The sequence below is a fragment of the Psammomys obesus genome, unplaced genomic scaffold, assembly GCF_907164565.1.
Source record: "Psammomys obesus unplaced genomic scaffold, mPsaObe1.curated_primary_1811, whole genome shotgun sequence".
Classification (NCBI taxonomy): Eukaryota; Metazoa; Chordata; class Mammalia; order Rodentia; family Muridae; genus Psammomys; species Psammomys obesus.
The window spans coordinates 100006-121224 of NW_026593931.1; the positions used below are offsets into that span (position 1 = coordinate 100006).

The 21219-nt window shown below is 44.1% G+C and overlaps 1 protein-coding gene across 2 annotated transcripts in view; it reads left to right on the forward strand.

Annotated features, from left to right (window-relative positions):
* Zxdc (ZXD family zinc finger C) overlaps positions 1 to 21219 on the forward strand; it is a 34427-nt gene that overhangs the window by 11562 nt on the left and 1646 nt on the right. Inside the window, exons 6-9 of one of the 2 annotated variants that reach the window (XM_055617504.1) lie at positions 879 to 1567; positions 3119 to 3203; positions 17942 to 18111; positions 19928 to 20029. In XM_055617504.1, the coding sequence (XP_055473479.1) occupies positions 879 to 1567; positions 3119 to 3203; positions 17942 to 18111; positions 19928 to 20029 (1046 nt within the window). Of the gene's footprint in view, positions 1 to 878; positions 1568 to 3118; positions 3204 to 12467; positions 12633 to 17941; positions 18112 to 19927; positions 20030 to 21219 lie in introns of those variants that run through there. The other variant, XM_055617505.1, reaches the window with a different exon arrangement.

Below are 21219 nucleotides of genomic sequence, written 5' to 3' on the forward strand. Positions count from 1 at the left end.
TTGATTTTTGTTCTTACATCTAGATTAGATGTCTTTTTATAGGCCTGAGTTAAAAAATGCAGTATGTAGCCTGGTGGTGGTGGCACACGCCTATAATCCCAGCACTGGAGAGGCAGAGGCTAGCCTAGTATACAGAGCAAATTGTAGGACAGCCAGGGCTACACAGAGAAACCCTGTCTCAAACTCCCCTTCCCCCACAAAATAAAAAAATCAATAAATTCAGTATGCACTCTGACCTGGCCTTTATGCTTGGAAAGTATGCAGTTGCGGTTAGCAAATAGTTGGTATGGGAGAAGCAGAACTAAGAGCCCTCTCCCTCTGCTTCAGGCACTGGGGCAGTTCAGAAGCTGCAGTAAGGGCATGAGAGGATCTGATGTGTGCTCCATGAATCTTCCTAAATCTAGAGCTTTCAGCTCAGCCCAGAAGGCCAGTTTTACTCCTGACTAATCACAGATGACTCAAACCAGTCTAATTTTTAGATGACACTAGATGTGGAACAGGACAGAATTTTACAAGACCTGAGATGACTGAAGCTAATTGCAAAAATAGCCCAGAACCAGAGTTAGTCTTAGAGCTGACTTATAGAGGCTTCATGGTACAGGATAGATTAAAACGTTCTTTGTTAGGAGGAAGGGCAGGCTTTGGAGTACAAAGACAGCTTGAGGACATGAAATATTAGATGAAGTGCCTGTTGTCAGGCAAGCCCTTTGGTATCTGCTGTTCACTATGTGCCAGCAGTAAGTCTCAGTCTTTATTGTGGTGAAAAGGTCTACTGAAAGGGTAGTCAGTGTTGTTTCAAGGGGTAGCTGCTAACATCCTAAGCAGAAAGATTTCTCGGTTTGGCAAAACAGTAACTGGACTATTCATTGCTTTTGCAGATCTTGTACCTCAGCTGGAAGCGCCAAGTTCTCTCACACCCAGCAGTGAACTGAGTAGCCCGAGCCAAAGTGAGCTCACCAACATAGATTTAGCAGCACTTTTCTCTGACACACCTGCTAACAGTGGCAATTCGGCATCTGGGTCAGATGAAGCCCTGAACTCTGGGATCCTCACCATTGATGTCACTTCTGTGAGCTCTTCTCTGGGAGGGAATCTCCCTACTAATAATAATTCCTTAGGGCCAATGGACCCCCTGGTTCTGGTGGCCCACAGTGATTTGCCTCCAAGTTTGGACAGTCCTCTTGTTCTTGGGACATCAGCCACAGTTCTCCAACCAGGCAGCTTCAGTGCAGATGATTCACAGACCATGAGCACAGGAGCAGTAGGCTGTCTGGTGGCTGTGCCTGTGAGGAACTTAGGTCAAGACCCACCAGCTTTGACCCCCAGCAATAACTTAACAGCACCTTCTAGCACACCAACCTCTTCAGGCACTGTGCAAGAAACTGCCAGTGTCCCAGATCTGCTGGTTCCAATAAAGGTGGAACAAGACTTGCCTCCTGTTCCAGATGTGGTCCAGGGGCAGGAAGAAAGCCACGGGCCATCCCAGTCTCTGCTGTCCAGCTCTGCAAAGAGGCCAGGGGCTCAAAAGGACTCAGAGCACTGTTCTGGCACCAGCAGTCTCTACTTGGTATGAAGCACTCTATTCTGTCGCCACCACTAGCTCACTTCCCTAATGCAGCTTGGATCATGTTTGGGATGAATCCTGTCTGTGCAGACAGTTCTTTCTGGTGTGCAGAAGGACAGATGGAGCCCGAGCAATGGTCTGGAAACCTGACTTTGACCTTGAGTCTGGAATTGACATTCTTACATATCTGAGCCCAAAATCCTCAGTTGTTTCTAAAATAAGGGGGTTTGGCTACATGGTTTCTAAGGTTCTTTGGAGTTCTGTGATTTTACACAATTTTTTTGAGAAAACTTGAGGCATTTCCTACCATTGAAATATTCACCTTCATGCTTTCCACATAGTGACAAGTCCTAGAAGAACAATGTCTGCGTCAGTCGTCCTAACAGTTCAGTGACAACTTGAAGCTACGTCAGGGTATTTTTATTAGAGCCTTCATTCTTGAAGGATTATAACAATATTTCAGTTTTGAGGCTGGACAGTTTATTGTATTCTATATTTATATCAATTATACCTTTAATATAATCTAATTTAAAGTAACTTAAAGATTCCTAAAGAGAGTCTGACTTTCCTCAGTTTACAGTGGAAATGGTCATATAGGTTTCTTTGTAATGCTAGTTGAATTTTGTTTTGACATTTATCATGTTAAGATTCATACATCTTACCTTACTACAGCCTAAAATACTAAGTTGTGAATTGGGACCAAGTGTGAGGGTACCTAGTGATCAACCTGCTGGAACCGACTTGCATTTCTCTCAGTATGAGAACAGCATAGTCTGTATCAATTTCTGGTGTCTGGCTTGTTGGTGGCTACATTTGCCAGCATCTGCTTGAGCTATCACAGTTTCTAAGAGCAACAGGTGACTAGACAGGGACTGGGGTAACCACAGGTCAGAGTGAGTGAGAAGCCTGTCCTTGGCACTGTGTACCTCCCTTCCTAGCTCTGGGTATAGGTGGAAGAGCCAGCAGAACTTGGGCTTGACCCTTGTTTGTTCTTTTGCTACCTGTGTGGCATTGGGCTCCCTCGCTTCTCTGAGTGGGAATGGTGTGAATGGTTTCAGTGTGCTGTGAGCTGTAGATAACTGATGTCCTTTACTCCTTGTAGTTTAAAAATGAAACTTTATTAAGTGTTCACAAATTTTTTTATTTTCTGTTTGAATGCTGTTTCTCAATCAGTTTGCTGAGTTCAGTGACACTTTCTATATTGGCATAACACAGTCTGGCATTTGCTACCAACACTGCCCATGGCTGCTGTGATATAACCCATCAAGAAGACTTGGTGTTTAGGGAGCAGGGCAGTGTACAGCTCTTAGTGGCCTCACTCTAAAATATCTTAGCGCATTTAGACCTTGGAGGAATGAACTTCACTTCTCCAGATGATGAAGCTATGAGCATTTTCCTATCGAGCATGTGGTTTCCTGAGTGCCTTTGCTGGGGAGTGACTCCTGGAGCTCTGATCCATTCGCAAGGCAGGCTTAGGATGGTTTTCTAATCCCCCTGCGTACCCTTCCTCTGCTGTTTAGATTAAGCAACTGACACACTTTTCTTTGGTCCCAGGAAAGTGGGGGCTCAGCAAGAACTGATTACCGAGCCATTCAACTAGTCAAGAAAAAAAAGCAGAAAGGAACTGGGAGCGATGAAGGTGAGGCCGAGTGTGCTGCAGTGCTGGTGGGCAAGGGGCTAAGGTCTCTTGTGTCACAGTCACAGGGAGAGGAAGCACACAGAACAGTTGTTTCTGTGTTCTTTGTCTTCTATGTTCAAATGCCCTTTTATCAATTCCTTAGCTTTATGTGAACTTAGAAAACAGGAAGCAACCAAATCACCAGCATGTCTGAACATGCTCAGCAGGTCTGAAGAGGCTCTGGGAAAATCAAGGGTTCAGTGTCAGTTCTGGAAGGCTACTGAATGAATGAACTGAGAGGACCAGGTGTCAGGAAAGCCGAAGGGTGGCTGGATGCTGAGTTAGGCCTGATCTCGTGGTGGAAACCCTGGGATACCTGGCCATTGTCTCTAGGGCAGCTATGTGAACAGCCTATATACAGCAGTCTCTGGTTGAATCAACCTAAACCTGTAAGGGCAGCAGCTCACTTGAATGAAAAACAAACAAACAAAAACATAAAATAGTACTGTAGTCTGGCATGCTGCCCCTTCTGCACACAGGATTGAAGGTGCAATGCTGAGGAGAGAGACTGGTAAATCATGTTAAATGTCAGCAGAGCTCTTCGGTGTTCACAGACAGCATTCATCTTTAAATTTACTTAAACTTACTTTGATACAATTTATGTCTTTCTGTTCTACTGTCATAGCTCCGTATTTATAACAATGTTTTTCTTCAAGCAGATGTATTCCTGTGTGCCTATCAGTGATACTTGTAAGTTAGAAAGGACAGTTTTGTGGCTCAAAAATCCAAGTGTAAGCTTGGAGGGAAAATAAAAGAAAGGGTAAGTGGAGGGCTGTAGAAAAAAGAAATTACTACATGCAAGCCAAATTCATGAAGAAGCCACATGCCTTTATTGAGCCCAGTAGTAATTGTGGTGTTGGAGGAAAAGGAATACTTCAGACTTCAGATAATGAGTTTATTGTACTCACCACACTAGGGAACTATCTACAGAGATAGTTATGTGGTTATCATTTGCAGTATGACATTTTAAAAATTAAGGACACTTTAAAAGTAAGCCAAATATTTCATTTCTTTTAAAACTGACAGTTTTTTTCTTATTATTGGTGTTCGGTAAATGTTGAAGTTTTCAGTTGTGTAAAATGGCATACATGCTCCTGACACCTCTTGACATCGGAATTGATACACTACTCTTTGGCAGCTTCCCTTCTGCTTTAGAGCTATAGCTCACTTACCCTCCCTCCCTCCCTCCCTCCCCACACACACTCTCTTTCCCATGTTTGGTAGAGCATTGTGTGGGTTGGTCTGTCCCATGTGCTCTGGTGGCTTTTGAAGCTTGCCTCACTGGTGTAGTTGAGCACTTCCTTCATTATTGTGTGTTTCCCTTGATCTGATTAATTCTCCAAGGTCTTTATAGACCTTGGGGAAAGGAGATTAGTAAAACACTCTGAGGTGGTGCTGCTTTTTTTTGGTGGCGTCCCCTGAACTTTTTTCTAGCAGCCATTGGTGACTAGCACATAGCACCAGTACATCCCTGGGGGCTGCTGAGAAGGTGACAATAGTTCTACCTTCCTCCTATTAGCTAGGACACTTGTCTAACGAGTGGCTTCTCAGTCCTTCACCCTGAGCTACAGTTAGTAGAAGAAAGGCAGGGTGCTTAAGTCTGTGTCAGGTTCCTGTGAGTAGTACTGGCACCTTTGACAATCACAGCATTTCATGTATTCATTTTAAACCTTTTATAGACTTTGAAGGAAAGTAGAATCATGGTTTCTACAAGTTGTATGGATTTTGTGGCTAAGAAGAAAGAAAATATCTCTGCCACAGTGAAGGACTACCTTCTTCCACCTGCCTGTCTTTTTTGAAAAGCATTCTTGAAATCCTATGACCAGCCTGGAGGGATTCCATGTAGAGTCCTGCCTTTAAATATCCTTTGGAGCCAACCATGCTTCTTTTAACATGTACTATAACCTTAGACTCACAGCCCCTTTCTACCTTGGGTAGCTGTGTGTCATGAATATTGTCACCCTTGTGTTCTCAGCTGTGAATGTTACCTTGCCATTTCTTGCAGCAGCAGCTTCATAGCCCTGGTGAGTCTGTTACTGATGCCTTCTCCTATCACAGTCTTGGGAGGTTCACTCTGGACCCTTCTCTGCCTGGGCTGAACCAGGCTCCCACTTGGGCTCTGTTGTCAGGTCCTCTGGCCATGTCAGGGGCCTCAGCCCTCCCTTGCCTACCATGATGCTTTTGAAGAGTACAGCTCCTCACTCTGGAGACCTCTCCATATGCATTTCTTGAGGCCTCCTTTTGATTTGACTGAGGTCTAGGTCTGTCAGAGTGCCCTCCTGGTGCATTGTGCTGTGTACAGGTGTGTTGACAGCAAAGGTGCTGTTGTCCAGCTTTCTACCTTGTATAAACATCTTGTTTTTTCCTTGTAATTGTAAATATTTAGCTTGATGTAGATATTTTGCAACTGGGTGCCAAATACAGCCTTCACTTCAGTCATCTTGGAGCTCACAGCCCACTGAAAGCTCTGTACTCAGTCATTGTTGAACAGTTAAAGACAGGGTCAGACCAAGAGCAGGATCCCTGAGAAGTCCCATGTGATAAAGATAGCATGGACTTTTTCCAGCATTGGTAACCAGGATAGCTCATTTGAAGCATGCTATCTGCAGTGCTTATTGGGACTCAATTATGTGAGACCTAGCCTCTCCAGAGGTAGGGCTGGCAGGATGTGACCCAGAACTACACTATCCATCACATTGTTAGCATTGGCTCTCTGAAGTGGCTTAAGGACCCCAGGGAAACAAGAACATTCTTTTTTTGTTTTTCATTTTATTTATGTGTATGGGTTCTTGGCGTGTGTGTGTGTGTATGACATTTATTTGACATATATATGTCATATATATATATATATGACATTTGTGTGTCATGCCTGTGCCTGGTACCCCCAGAGGCTTAAAGATGGAACTGGAGTTACAGGTGGTTATGAGTTGCATTGTAGATACTGGGGATCAAACCTTGGTTCTCTGTAAGAGCAGCTAGTGCTTTGTTTGTTTGTTTGTTTGTTTGTTTGTTTGTTTGTTTGTTTTTCTATGCAGAGTTTCTCTGTGTAGCCTTGGCTGCTTGGCTGTCCTGGAACTCTCTCTGTAGACCAGTATGGCCTTGAACCCTCATAACACCTGCCTCTGCCTCCCTAGTGCTGGGATTAAAGGAGTGCATTAACCGCCGCCCAGTACACCTGGTGCTTTTAACTACACTGAGTTTCTGTTCATGAAACAAGAACATGCTGAGAAGGAGGACATTCTAGGGCTCTTCACCAACCCTATATCTGACAGAGGGCTAATATCCAGAATATATAAAGAACTCAAGAAGTTAAAGAGCAACAAATCAAGTACCCCAACTAAAAAATCGGGTACAGAGCCAAACAGAGACTTCTCAATAGAGGAACATTGAATGGCAGAAAAACACTTAAAGAAATGTTCAACATCCTTAATCATTAGGGAAATGCAAATCAAAACGACCCTGAGATTTCACCTTACACCCATCAGAATGGCTAAATCAAAAACTCAAAAGTGACAACACATGCTGGAGAGGATGTAGAGAAAGGGAACCCTCCTCCATTGCTGGTGGGAATATAAACTTGTAAAACCACTTTGGAAATCAACTTAGGGCCCTTGTAGGTCATCTTCAATAAAGCTAATTATTTACCACACAATGCAGATACCCTGTTTCTCATTATGTTTTCCATAGATTTAACCCTAGACAGTGAGTTTTAACTGTGATAGTGTGACCCTGGTGGTCTGCAGGTGATTAATGTTTCCTGTGGGTGTTCACAAGCTCTCCCTTCTCAGCTCTCCTTCTCACTCTCAGCATAGACTCAGAGGCCTATACTCTAGGTTATTCTCAGTATCAGGTCATAGTATGACTAGCATTAATTTTGTTGCTGGCTACGGTCCTTAGGACTTCCTGCAAGTGGAATCTTGTGCCCTTAAAACATACCCTATCTTATACTGTCTTTTGAGCATTTTCTTTAATTTTTGTCCTATACTTGTCCCTGCCTGTAGTCATCTACCTCCAGAGAGCCCTGGTTCCTTTACTGTAGACTGGTATATACAACCAGGATGTGGGTCCATGGCTGTGCTGGCTGCTGGTGAGCTGTAAGCACTAGGTTCTTTCTCAGTGCTAGTGCTAAGAAATATTTATAAATATCATTTTAATCAATTTGAGCTGTGTTCTCTATGCAGAATGTTATGGGTTTTGCAAGGAATTACACGCAGTATTTTATACTCCTTACTATATTCATACTTATGAGGGAAACATTCCTCTATGTGGAATCAGCTCAGAGCCCATGTAAGTGATGTAAGTGGCTTCACACAAAGTTTCATTGTGCTGCTATTTTGGCATCAAATTTGAGGAGAAGATTTAGGTTCTAGGGTGTCTGCATTTTGTCATTGTAATTAGAGATTATGAACTATAATTAACTCTGAGCACAGAAATCCCAATGCAACTACACCTTTGTGGAATCTAATCTCTAACAAACAGAAAGTCGTCATTGCTGTAAATATTAGGCCCACACTGTGTGTGCATTCTCAGAACATGTGTTATTTGGAGTCCACAGCTGTTCCCAGTGTGCTACTGTTGAGATCAGATATACAAAAGCACTGCTGGCATCTTCAGCTCAGGCATTGAACTGTTCCTAACAAAACTGACAATATAAGAATTTTTTCTCAATGTAAGAACATCTTTGGAGAGGGAAGGTCTTTACTAGAGATTGAACTGAGGTCCTTGCACATCCCAAGCAGGTTCTTTACCAGTGAAAAGTGGCTTTAAGGGCAGAGAAAGGAAAGTAGGCTTGGTGCTCATTAGAAAGAACAGAAAACAGCAAGGTACATGTGACGAAAACCCGAGGGCATTTGTGTCACTGTAAACGCATAAACAACTCTTAAGTGCATTGCCAGGAGACAAAGATTGAATACATCTAAGCAAAGCAGACCCTTAAGGAAATGTATGGGAAGATGAGCAATGACTCAGAAACACACCCCAAAGCAGGAGTAATATTTGCACGGAGAGGGCAGAATGCAAGAAGAATGGAGACAGTAAGGCTCTTCCCTCTTTGGTTGCTACGCATGTGTGGCCCATGGCAGAGCTAAAGAATAATTATTTTGAAAACTTAGAATCCCAAGTAGCACAAAGTGAAACCTGATAGGGGAGAGGATGAGTAAAGGCCTAGCAGTATTGATATGACTCAGTTAGCTTGTTTGCAAAGTGAGCATATGCAGTAAAGCTGTGGAGAATGTTTATTCATGGGATTAATAAAGTTAATTTACTAGGTTCTAGTCCATATTCAGTGTTTGTGGAAATAATACAAGCAATAAGGAGTGAGAAAAAGTAAAACTAACATCTTCATAGGGAGAAAGACTTGACAGAATTTAATTTTTTAACCATTTCTATACATTAAAAAGTAAAATTCACTTGGAAACCAAAATAAAACTTAACTAAGCAGTTGGGTAGCAGAAGAAGAAAGGGGAGCTAACTGCAACAGATAATGATAGCTATGAAAATTCTAGTTGGAGCTCTTGAAGAGTAGAAACACTTGGTTGGGTCTCTTGTGAAGATTAAATGACCCAGTAGCCACAGGGCACTTAGAGTATAAAGCTGATGATGACTGTTGCCGTGCATGAACCAGGAATGTGACTGAAAGATAGGTACAGATGTGTACACAAGCTGCCTCCTCTTAAGATAAAGAAGCACAGGTGAAAAACAAGCACATACCTGTGTGCTTGTATCAGTCCTGTGTAATCACCTGTTTTGGTTGGAACTTTTGGCTTAGGTGGAATAAAGCATATTTTTAAATGCTCACAGCCCCCAGGGCCGTTGGTTTCCACTGAGGCACTTGAACCAAGGAAAAATAGTAGAAGAAAGTTGTACTGTCAGTGGAAACAGAAATAAGCACATCACACATACACTGTGATAATACCTTATAGTACTTGCAACAGCACATCATTCTGAAAGACAAAAGTAAACACTCTAAAGTAGAAAAAGTACATGTGTCGGTCTGCTGTGCAATGGCTACCTTACTCTACCTAGAATATGGATAGTAAGTGCTGTCATCACAAAGACTGGCATAGAAGCTTCCTGACAAATAATAGACACTATGTTCTAAGCAGCATCCTCAGCATCTTATTTTACTATATTCAGACTAAACAGAACTTGGCAACTACCTAATGGTTGTTCCTCAGATTTAATGGTACATCTGAGTCAATCGTAATCAGAGGCCAGTGAAGAGCCCTGTTGTTTGTGTACAGAGGCCAAAGGAGGGAACATCAGCTGTCCCACACTTATCACTCCCTTATTCCCTTGAGGTAGGGCCTCTCACTGAACCTGGAACTAGTCCTCTGCCTTCTAGATAGCCCCAGCAGTCCTATTTCTGTACCTTCCCCTCCTGCCATTTCTAGGGTTACAGCATGCTCAGCCATGCCCAACTTGTAGATACAAACTCTGGAGATACAAAATCTTTGGAGATACAAATTCGGACCTGAGTACTATATACCAAGCACTCTTGCCACAGCACTCTCTCCAGTTCTCAACAGATCTTAAGTTGGATTTCTTAAAAAATTTTCACCAGGCATCGCTGGTGAAAATAGAAATTTCATAATGATTTCGGCTGAGTGTTTTGTCACACACTTGTCATCCCAGTACTCAAGAAGTGGGAGCAGGGGTTCAAAGTTTTCCTTGACTATCTGGTGAGTTTGAGACTGTCAGCCAGCACCCACTCAGTGCTGTGCTCCAAGGGCATTCTACAAATGAGCCCAAATCATTTGGGAGTCACTCATATTCCTATTCTTGCCATAGGTGTTCATGTTCTTCTGGAGAGTCTTGTCTTGTAAATAAACCAAAAGTAGAACTAAGGTGGATTCTTTGGAGAAGGTATGATAATTTATAGATGACTTCACTTGTTAGTTGGAAAGCCCAGGAGATTCAGCTAAAAAAATTATTAAAAGTTGGATTTAGTGTCCAGTTTAAAAAGAAATGTCTGCCATTTACAGGCAGCAGTGCACAGTGAGGAAATGTGGTTGCAGGATTACAGCAGTTCCACAGGAAGAAATTTCACAAGCAGGCAGGTGTTCTTCTACATGGAGAAGACAACACAAGTTAAATGAGAGACAGAGTTGGGTTGCTTCTTGGTGGTATGGCCTCTTCCCTCCCATACACCAGGGAAAGGTGAACAGCAGATACCCCCAGTCTACTGAGTGGAATGCAAGTACCCACAAAGACTGGGTAGGTCAAATGTTGAATTTAGAGAATAGAACCAGGAAAGGATCTGAGAAGGGCTGCAGTTCTCCATCCAGGAGAGGAAGCCATCAGGAAAGATAAAACCTAGGGATGAGAGGTGCCACAGGGATGAAAACAGGTGGCAGACAGTCTAGGAAGGTCTTGAGGCTGCAGTGTGGTTGGCCTGTCCAACTAGAGTATAATGAAGCTGAGGGAAAGCCAAGACACTAAGGTGACCCAACTATTGAGGCCTTGTAAGCCATGGTCTTGACTTCACTGAGAGGGAAAAATAGGGTTTTTAGAAAATGGACATGATATCCTGAAAGGTCATTCCACCTCTTTTGAAGATAAACTGACAGGTGTGCATGGGAGGAAACAAGAATGGCTAGGGACTTCTCTGGCCTGTTGTAAGAGTGGCTGGGGTCAGGGGTGGCCAAACAGTGGGAGGGATTTGGTGCCTGTCTTTTAATAGGAGCCCCCACAAATGAGCTTGAAAGAAGAGGGGTGTCAGGGTGGTGACACTTTCAAAAACTTGAAAGTTCAAGAAGGCTGGAGGAAAGAAAGAACAACGTGATGAGAATTGTCAAGAAAACAAGGGAAATGCCTGGGGACTACACTGTAAATGCTTGTCTACAAGGACTGTCACATATCTACCCTAACAGCCCAGCAAGAAAGAATGTTGGTGTATCATGGGCATAGTCACAAACCAGAGCACAGGATACACAAAGAGCTAAGGCCTGGTCCATCCTTGTATATGACAGAGGTGACCCTGTTGTCTAACAACTGAATGCTGCCCATTGTGGGTTTAGGGCTTTTGAAAAGCTGTAATAACACCCAGCACTTACCACTCTGCTCTACCTGCTATAATAGGATTGTGGTCCCCACAGTCACCTTAGCAGGCTAAGCAGGAAGACTGTTCTTCACATTATATATGTACTGAGGAATGGCAGGAGGTCCAAGAAACAGAGAGGTGGGAAGCACATCTTATCAGAAGATTTGACCAGAAGCCACATCTGATGAGAAAGCTGAAGGTAGAGAGGCACATGAGCACAACTATGAAGAAGGGTTTGCAGAAGACTGCTTCCAGGGAGACCTCTTGGAGATGGCCTGGTGTGTCTACAGGGTCATTAAGTGATGATTCTAAGGGGGGGGAGCAAAAACTGCGTAATGATCATATTTGCAGCTGCACCTTATCATCTTGCTTATGGAAATACCAGAAATGCATGTAAAAGAACCATTTGCCAGCTATTGTTCTGTCAGAACTGTTGACAAAAGAATGCTTGTGACTCAGATGTCAACAAAGCTCACACTCTGCATGTTTTTGGTAAGTCAGTCTGTAAGAAACCGTGGATGTGTAGGTACACACCTTAGTGCATATACTTACAGAAGTTCTAAGACATGCCTAAGCTGGATAGTCTTTTTTTTTTTTTTTTTTTTTTTTTTTTTTTTTTTTTTTTTTTTTTTTTCCTGGGTCTGAAGATTATGAATGCTTTACTGTGGTCATTTCTACTTTTTGTATTTGAGAATATATCAATTTTGTAATTTTGAAAACTAAAGGCAGAGGCAGGCAGATCTCTGAGTTCGAGGCCAGCCTGGTCTACAGAGTAGGTTCCAGGACAGTCAGGGCTACACAGAGAAACCCTTTCTTGGAAGAACAAAACAAACAAAAAATCCTGCTACATTAAAATAGCAGTGGAGTAGCCATTCTTCCTGGGTGGTTTGTGGGGCTTTCCCAGGCCCTCTGGTGTCACTAGTACATGGAGATTTGGGATTCCCTTCCCTGAGAGGCAGGAGGAAGAGGCCAGTGTGGGCATTTACTTTCCACTCCATAGCTTTGGTGGCCCTCGTGTGACCTACTGGTCCCAGCAAAGCCTAGCTTGTGGCCAGAGAGGTATGTAGCTGTGCCGTGTGCATGTGGTTGAGATGCTCTAGTGAGTTACTGAGTTAAACCTTGGGGCAGCGATCTCCAAAATTTTTTCACTTGCAAACAAATATCTTTGGGCATGTGTTTTACAGGTTTCCTCCCCTCTTCCTTTGGCTGCCATCATGAAAGAAGAAGGGGCTCCTTGAAGGAGGGAGTTTGCTGTCAGCCCAGGAGTCACATTGCTGTCACTTCTTTTTCTAAGAGATAATTTAGTGTCATCCATACAATTCTCTGGAAATTTAAGTACAGAGCATTAGGTGGGTTTGGATTGCATGGGAATGTCATTTGGCCACAGGAGCTTTGTCCCATCTTAGGGGCCCCATACCTAGAGCATACAGGCCTATAAAGGAGGTGTCTTTTGGGGAACAAAGCAAGAGTGTAGACTTTACACTGTCACCACATGCTCTTTCCATTAGCCAAAGGTGCCTCTACTCCAACTGTACCTCCTCCCCTCTGTGTGTCCACAGGTGGTTAAGCTCGTTTGGCCAGTGGCCTTTGAGGGCTGTTGAAATGCCTGCTCTCTATAGGACCCTGACGTGGAGGACCTTGGGCAGGCTCTTTCAATCTCCTGAGCACAGCTTTTGTTTTGGCAAGTGGTATAATAGGAGATCACTTGTGGCAGGGAAAGACGGTAGCACTGAACTCTACCAGAGTGCTGAAGGTGAGTCCATAGTCCCAACCTCAGCCTCGCAGGAATGTTCATTTCCATCTGCCATTTTCATTTCTATTTGTGCCTTTCTCATTTGTGAGGTTGCTTCCCTTCTATGTCCCCAGTTCGATTGTCCTCTGCAAGACTACTTTGTTCTTGTCTCCCTTCCTTGCTCTTGGTGTTTGAGGATGAAAGCAGCCCTTGATGGCTGGTTTCCAGCCTTATCCTAAAAACAGCATCATCTTTGCCACACGCATTATCAGGGAGATGATAGAGCCAAAGACTGCCCCTTTCCTACTCTTCATAGTTCCAGTGTGCCAACTCTTCATAGTTCCATATCAGTGTGCCATCTGAATCTCACCTCATAGCCTTCTCCTGCATGAGGAGACCTGGCTTCCTAGGATGGGTGTGATGTTTCTGCAAGAATTCTTGTAAAACAGTTGAGCACAAACTGAAAGGCACTGAAGTAGGTGTAAATGTATATTCTGTTCATGTCCATTTCCTATTCATTTAACATTTTGCTGAAGCAAAATAGGGCTCTGGGTGTGTAGTGCAACACCCACCCCACTGACCTCCAGGACAGAGTGCTCAGGGCTGGCTTTGTAGTCATGAACTTAGGCCTCCATGACCGTAGATACTACTACCCAGACTCCCCTAGTAGCACCTGGAACCTGATCCCGAGGTCACACAGATGAGGCTCGGTTGGTTGGGAACAAAGCAGGTTGCTTCTGTATGGCAGGAGTTATCTCCCTTGTCTGTCTCTTTATACTGTCCCTCATCTAGACTGGTGACATTTTTCCTGGTCCCTTCTCTTTGGTAGGGGTAGTCCCTTGCTGCTGTGCTCACTCTGGATGTTTGCTTCTCGGTGACTAGCCACTGTATTCAAGTGGCTGCCTGCAATGCCACCTTCAGCTGCAGTCAGCTTTTTCAAGTCTTTGTCCACTGCTACAGCGGTGGAAGAGGTAGCATTGAAAAAGGGTTTCATTATGTAGCCTAGGCTGGCCTCAAACTGTCCTGTGTCTTAAATGCTGGGTCTATAGGTATGAAGCACCACCAGCTACCACTGCATTTTAATGATACATTTGTAATCCAGCCATGGGGAACTCTAGGGTAAGTATCTTCATTATTGTACCACATAATGAAGATAGAGGAAATACTTGCTGAATGAGTAATGTAATATACACAAATCACTAGCCCTGAAACACATTTCAAATAGTTATATTTGGTGCACAAATAAACTACCTCTCATATTAAAGCCTGAAAGAGCACCTGAAAGAGGTGTCATTACTAAGACCTTCTGTGCACCTGCCATGGTTCTGAGCCCTTGTGTATATTACCTAACTCTAGTCCTAAAACTTCCAAAGGTATAGATCTGTTATCCTGGATGGGAATCTTGGAACATTGAGCAGTGATAACTAGTGAGCAGTGATAACTAGTGAGAATCAACACCAGGACTAGAACCCAGACCCTAGGATTCTCTATAGGTCATGTTCTCTGTCTGCCCTTCTTCAGGGGAAGTGGACTATAGGGAATAAAGTAAGGCTTGCCTAGAGCTTCAAGGGGCTTCTGGTTAGTTAGGCAGCCTGACAGTATAATTGTCCATGTCACAGGTCTGAAAACCATGGTGTCTTTACACAGCACGTTGGTAACATTCAGTCTTAATGGGCCTAAACCAACTTAAGAACCCAAGAAGTTTTCCTCGTAATAGTGGCCATTGCTGTTTTTATTGGGAGAGCTACCAAGGACAGTCCCCTCAAAATCTAGAAAAGACATGGAGCCAGCATCATGACAGTTTCTGACTCTGATGGGAAGTTTGTAGAAGTTGTTGAAGAGGAACATGGTAATTGTTTATCTATGATTTGCTCATCAAACTTGGAAAGCCCATAGGCTTCAGCACAACGCATAAGTAGTCTGAAGAGGCCTGTGGGAACTAGGGACTGTGATGGGTCGTTAGGCAGCTCATTGCTTTTCTGTTAAACAGGAAGAAGATGGTGGGGTTAAAAATACTAATGATAGTAGTAGAAGTGAACCATCCTAGGGTCACTAGTGATGAGTCCAGACAGGGTAAGGACTGCGAGATTTTTGGCAGGAAACACTCAAGTCATATTGATTGGTATATTTTGCTCATTTCTTTTAAAAATCTCGAATTCCAACAACAACCAGAGTTAAAAATCTACCTGTCAGTTTTAAAAGTCACTGGGAAGGATAAATAAGGAAGCCATTCAGATAGGCAAAGGATAGGCTGATGTGAGCATTTGGCTTAACAAGATGGTGTCCAGCATGACTGAGATTGGCTTACTCCGGAAACATGTAGATTTCCTTACATTCTTAACTTGGCAACTACTGCACAGTACCTGGAGAATTAAAGCCAAAGTTAGATAATATATACTGTTTGCTCTTGAAACTCAAAAGCTGTCTTATTTTTGACATGTGTTAGTGTTCGTTATAATTTTAAACGACAAAGGCAGCCTTTTATTAGAATAAGCACTCCTAACTGTTCTGACTTGATGCCTGGCTATTAAAAGAGTATTAATATATTTAATATTGATTTATATTTTAATAAAGCAGTGGTTACTCTGTAGCCAGCTATATACCCAAATAACCACACAGAGAGACTAGAATTTATTTAATTAGCCTAGAGCACAAGGCTGTGCAATAATTACTCCATCCTAAACCTTCAAGCTAGTATAGCTTCCTCCCATTCAGATTTCCCATATTATACTTGCTTTTTAATCATATCCTAAGTCCATTTCACTTCTCCTGATGTTTCCCAGTCCTCTCCTCATGGATCCATCCTGCACTTCCTCTCCATTCTCCTCCCCTCACTTGACCAGGATGTCCCACCCTATTCTCTGTATTGCTCAGCATTGGCTGTGATTGGCTTTTTATTGGCTATATAGAGAACAAATGGTGACATATTTACACAAACTTGAGATGATTAGAATAAACATCACAATGCAATGTGATATGAAACCAGATAGTGGGGTAGAAAAATGAGCATTTGAATGAACAAGGGTAAACTACACAGTCCACAAGAACATTATGCCAACACCTGGCATTGCTGCTTGGCCTTCCTGGGTGATGTTTCCTTCACATTGAGTGAGTTCCATCAGCAACTGATGGTGAAAGTATACTTAAGGCCCATGAGCATTTTAATTTTAAAATTTTAATTAGCGGAGATTATTAAATGCAGGCAGGGGAAAAAGACAGAAAAAAGTCATTTTTGAAATGAATTTCAGTATAACTTGGCTTTTTATAGAACTGTCAGAGTTTTAATATGTTTGTGCTAGGGATGTTGATGTATGACTGTGATCCCAGTACTCAAGAAGCTGAGGCAGGAGAATCACAAGTTTGAGACCAATAATAATAAATAAGACTCTACACACAAACACGTGTATGTATGTGTCAGAGAAGAGACAAAAGAAATTTGGTTTGCATGGAGACTAGTCATTGCAACAGTGACTCAATTTTAAGTCCTAGACTAAAAACTTCAAAAAATAAAATTTCCGCTGTGTTCATATTTTTGTGTCAAGGAAGCATGCTTGGTTAATAAATTTATAAGCATAAAAGTTTACACATGTATAGTTCTGGAGCTAAGTGGGATAGTGTTCAATTCAAGAAGAAGTGACAAGTTTTGCAGTAGTCCAGCCCCAGCTTAAAACTGCACAGACCTAAAGAGACTGTGGACAGAGACACCAGCAAATCAGCTGAAATCGTAGTGGTACCACCTCTCTCTGCATTGAGGGGAGCTCAGTCTCTGCTTCTAACATAGGCACCTTGTTCATCAACCTGGTTAATATTTGTGCTTTAAGAAAGACTTCCTCCTGTCAGCCAGAGAGCATGCACAGGACAGACCTAGGCCCTCTGCATATCTGTAACAGCTGCTTATCTGGGTCTTCATGTTGAACTCCTAAAGTTGGAGCAGGGGCTATCTCTACATTGCCTGACTTTGGACCTCTTTTCCCTAACTGGGCTGCCACGTGTAGCCGCAATAGTTGAAGATGTACCTAGTCTTATTGCAAGTTGATATGCTAATGCTGGTTGATATTCTTAGGAGGCCTCCTCTTTTTTGAGGAGAAAGGGAGGAGGGGTTGTTGGTGAGGAGAGGAGATGAGAGGGAGGGTTAGGAGGAAAGGAGGGAAGAGGAAGTTTCGATGGGGTGTAAAGTAAGTAAATAATTCATAAAAGAAAAAAGAGAGTTCCTCAGTCCCCACCCACCCTGGGAGAAAACAGGGTATGGGCAGGAAGAGGCAGAGAGATTCCCTGTGCCCAGGGTGTCAAAAATAAGCACAACACACTTGGTATGCCACTCTCACAAGTCGCTGGTAACCTTCAGGAATAAGGTTAGCAGGTTCATTGCAGCTATGGGCCTTGCAGATCACAGGTCTGCAACTAGAAGGCTGGTCTGGGTGGTAAAGCCATCTACTGTGGCACACCTTTGTATGCTTTTGGGTCTCCCACCAGGAGCTGTGGGGGTATAGGGATGAGGCAGGACATGGCTCTCAGAGAAGTACCTTGTGTCAGGTTTTGTAAGCTTTCCACTAAATCTCATGTCTCTTTTACTTCTTTCTTGCGTCATGAAAATTCATTTGGAATAATTTTCAAGTCAGCGAAGCAGGTCTGCTGAGCCCCAAAGAGGTGGCTGAGCCTTCAGTGACCAGTAAGAAAGGAAGCAGAAAAATTTCCTTATGATTGTTAATTTCTAATGTTATTTTGTTGGTGGTGGTTGTGGTGGTTGTGATTGTGGTAGTAGTGTTGGTTGTGGTGGAATTTTCTAAAATTTCTTTGGAAAAAGTTTCAACTGGGATGATGGGAACCATGAAGATTCTTCCTTACAGGTTCTCAGTCAGGGCCAGAGCCCAGCTAGTAAAGCATGTGTTGAATGTGCTGTTTTTTATCTGCTTTGTTTTTTATCAGGAGCCTCTGAGTCTGCTCATAGGAAAATGAAAGGTGGTATGGTCAACCCTCCTCATGTCCACTCAGGCCAGCACAGTTGTTTTTGTGGAAACCTCATGGTACCCAGTGGAAGTCAACCAGCAACAGCCCCTGCAGCTGGGCTGCACTGTGTCCAGATCCCTGTTGTGCAGGTAGGAACCAGCCATGTGGATGGTGAGGTCTGTAGGGCAGGATGGTGGAGGGGTGGCCACTGTCCTCTCAGTAAACGTCCCCAAGTTCTATGTCCTATCCCAGCCATCTTAATAACCCCAGCCTCTCTCTTCTTCCCAGCCTGTCTCACTGCATCTGTGCAAGCCTTTGCCTTTGTTAGGACTGACGTATCAGGTTTGTGGCACTGTGTTACCCTGGGTCTAGTTCCCTCAACCTGGTCCATCTTCCCCACCTCCCTTGGAGGTGCACATGGCACGTGCCTCTGTCCTGCCAAGGCCTGCCTGGTATTTTCTTGGGCAGGTTGGAGGCATTTGAGACTGCCTAAGCTGGAAGTCTCACAGCTGCTGGTATTTACACTGCCCCCACCCACCCACCCACCCAGACGCTCCTACAAGCTCTCCTAAAACTACTCTGGCCATGCTTCTGAGCACCATTCCCCGTACACTAGCTACTGCAGGCTTTCATGAGAAAGTGGTGGGGCCTCTTTGATTTTTCTGCTTCCTTTCTTACTGGTCACTGAAGATAAGGCTCAGCTACCTCTTTGGGGCTCAGCAGACCTGCATTTGACAGTCCATCTCTGGGGGCTCACTTCCAAGTCACTTAGCAGCCCCATACATACCTGTACTCCCAGGCTTACCTCTGAGGAGGTGGAATGGAAGCTGAGGGATCTGGCTGTATCAGGGCCAGGTCACACTCACCTACATGTTGCGCAACACTTGAAGCTATAGATGAAATGAAACTTCAGCAGGCCAGTACAAATCTGCATGTCAGAGACTGAGGAGGGAGCTGCTCTGTTACTTCAGAGAGCTTAGAGACAGGCAAGATGCATCTGGGAGAGGGCCATGGAGGAAAGAGGTGGGGACTGGGGATAGAAGGCTGTGGAGTGCTTGTAGGGCTTAGATAAATGGGGGGCAGGTGGCAAAGGATGACCTGGGAAGCAGGAAATAAAAGGGTTCTAGAGAAGAAAAAAAAAAAAAAAAAACAGGTGAAAGTTTGGAAGACAAAGACTTAGGCTTGTGTGTAGAAATGAGCTGAAAAGCATGCTCCTCCCTCCTGGTTTGACCCAATGGTAGAACAGCTTGGAACTGTAGAGATAAAGGACTCCGTAGAGATAGGGGCAGTAAAAGGAGTGGGAGGCCTGTCCCAGAGGAGCACAGGTGCAGTTTCCAGGTCAACCTGCAAAGATGTCTGCAGGGCTGAGGTTGTCGAGTGGAGAGACTGTAGGAAAGCTGCCACCACAGGCAGAAAAGGAGCCCTGTACTGGATGTGACTCTTTCATCTGTCCCTTGAGAGCTAGTGTTGTCTTGGGCAAGTGGCTTTAGACCCTAGCGTCAGTACTGTTGTCATAAGATGGAAACAGTAGTACTCAGAAGGTCTTTGGGGCAGTGGAAGGATGGGATGCAGCAGCACAGAATGCTTAGTTTGGGGTGGTGTGCAGCTGTAACTGAATGCACACATGAGAACGAAAAACCAGTCTTTCCTAATTAGCTTATGGGGACCTGGCAGCCTCCTCATCTCAGGATGCTGTCTGCTCTCAGGTCTCTATTTAGCCCATGGGTAAGCCAGGAACAGAGAGGCCTCCTCATAGCTTGAGAAGTTATTAGGACATCCTTGAGTTTAGAATGCTGTAGGAGAAAAGGTATTGTTGGGGCTGGGGACCATTTGTAAGTGTTGAAATAATGAACATAGAGGAGCCAGGCAATAGCACATTCCAAAGTAAACTGAACCTTGAGCTGAGCTCAAAGTGAGAGAGATGGAGGGGCCAGTGTGTAATAATTCTTGATGTTGCCTCCCCAGGATGAACCCTCAGGTGAAGGAGGCTTGCCACTGACCCTCAGCCCTCAGCGCTCTGCCTTCCACCCCTACTTCACTGTGGATCTGCCTGTCTACGTCCTCCAGGTCTGGATGCCTACATTTCTTGCTCTTCTCAATAGAACTCATCCCAGGTTTCCCATGTCAGACTGTGGCAGCTGCTGCCACAATGGGCCCCTAGAGGCCCATTAGGTTGCTGGTCATGACAGCCTACCTTGCACCTTTTTTAAAAAGGTTGTCAAGGTCACCTCCCCCTGAGGGGGGAGCAGCCTTACCAGGCCACAGAGGAAGACTATGAAAGACAGTCCTGATGAGACCTGATAGGCTAGGGTCAGATGGAAGGGGAGAAGGTCCTCCCTCATCAGTGGAGTGGGGAAGGGGCATGGGAGGAGATGAGGGAGGTAGAAAAGGTGGGATTGGGAGGAGATGAGGGTGGAGCAACAGCTGGGATACAACGTGAATAAACTGTAATAAATAAAAATTGTATTAAAAAAAGATTGTCAGAGTCACAGCTTCAGATAAGGCTTGCTTGACAGTGCAGTGTCTCCTTGTGGGCCAGGTGAAATCTAATGTGCCTGTGACCACTGCAATCTCTAGTTCTAATTTCTCCACAAATGAGCTGCACCCAGATGGGTGAGTACTCAAGTTGAGAATAGCCTCACCAGTGCACGTCTAGGTTGGGATAAAAGTCACTTTTCAGACTGCCAGTCTACCTCAGAAATGTCTGTTTCACTGTCCTAAGCCCTCATAAGCCTTCCTAAAGAAAGGGAATCTGAGCTAGATGTGATAGATATAGGTGGCACCCAGTAATCTAGACCAAGGCTGAAGAACTGCAACTTTGAGGCCATCTGGGCCATATATCAAGAACCTGTCTCTAAAATCCAAAAGAAAAGCATTGAAAAGGATGTGGAGTGGTGGAAAAAGAGCAAGGGGTAGTGAGGTTGTGAGGGAGATACAAATTACTGGTGACCAGAGACCTGCCCACTGCAGCTTGGAGTGTACAGTGCCAAAGCAGGAGCACTGGATTCCAGCAAAAGTGGTGGGTACCCAGCCATCTCCCTGGGTGCACTGCCCACTACATGTGGGCACAAGAAAGGATGAGCTCAGTTTTTTATAGAATAGTACATGGTGCTTGAATATGTACGGATCTATCAGTGGGCCTAGAAGAAAAAAAAAATCTGAGAAAACATAGTGGTTTGTAGTTTATTTTTGTTTTGTTTTGTTACTGTGGTGTGTGTGTGTGTGTGTGTGTGTGTGTGTGTGTGTGTGTGTGTGTG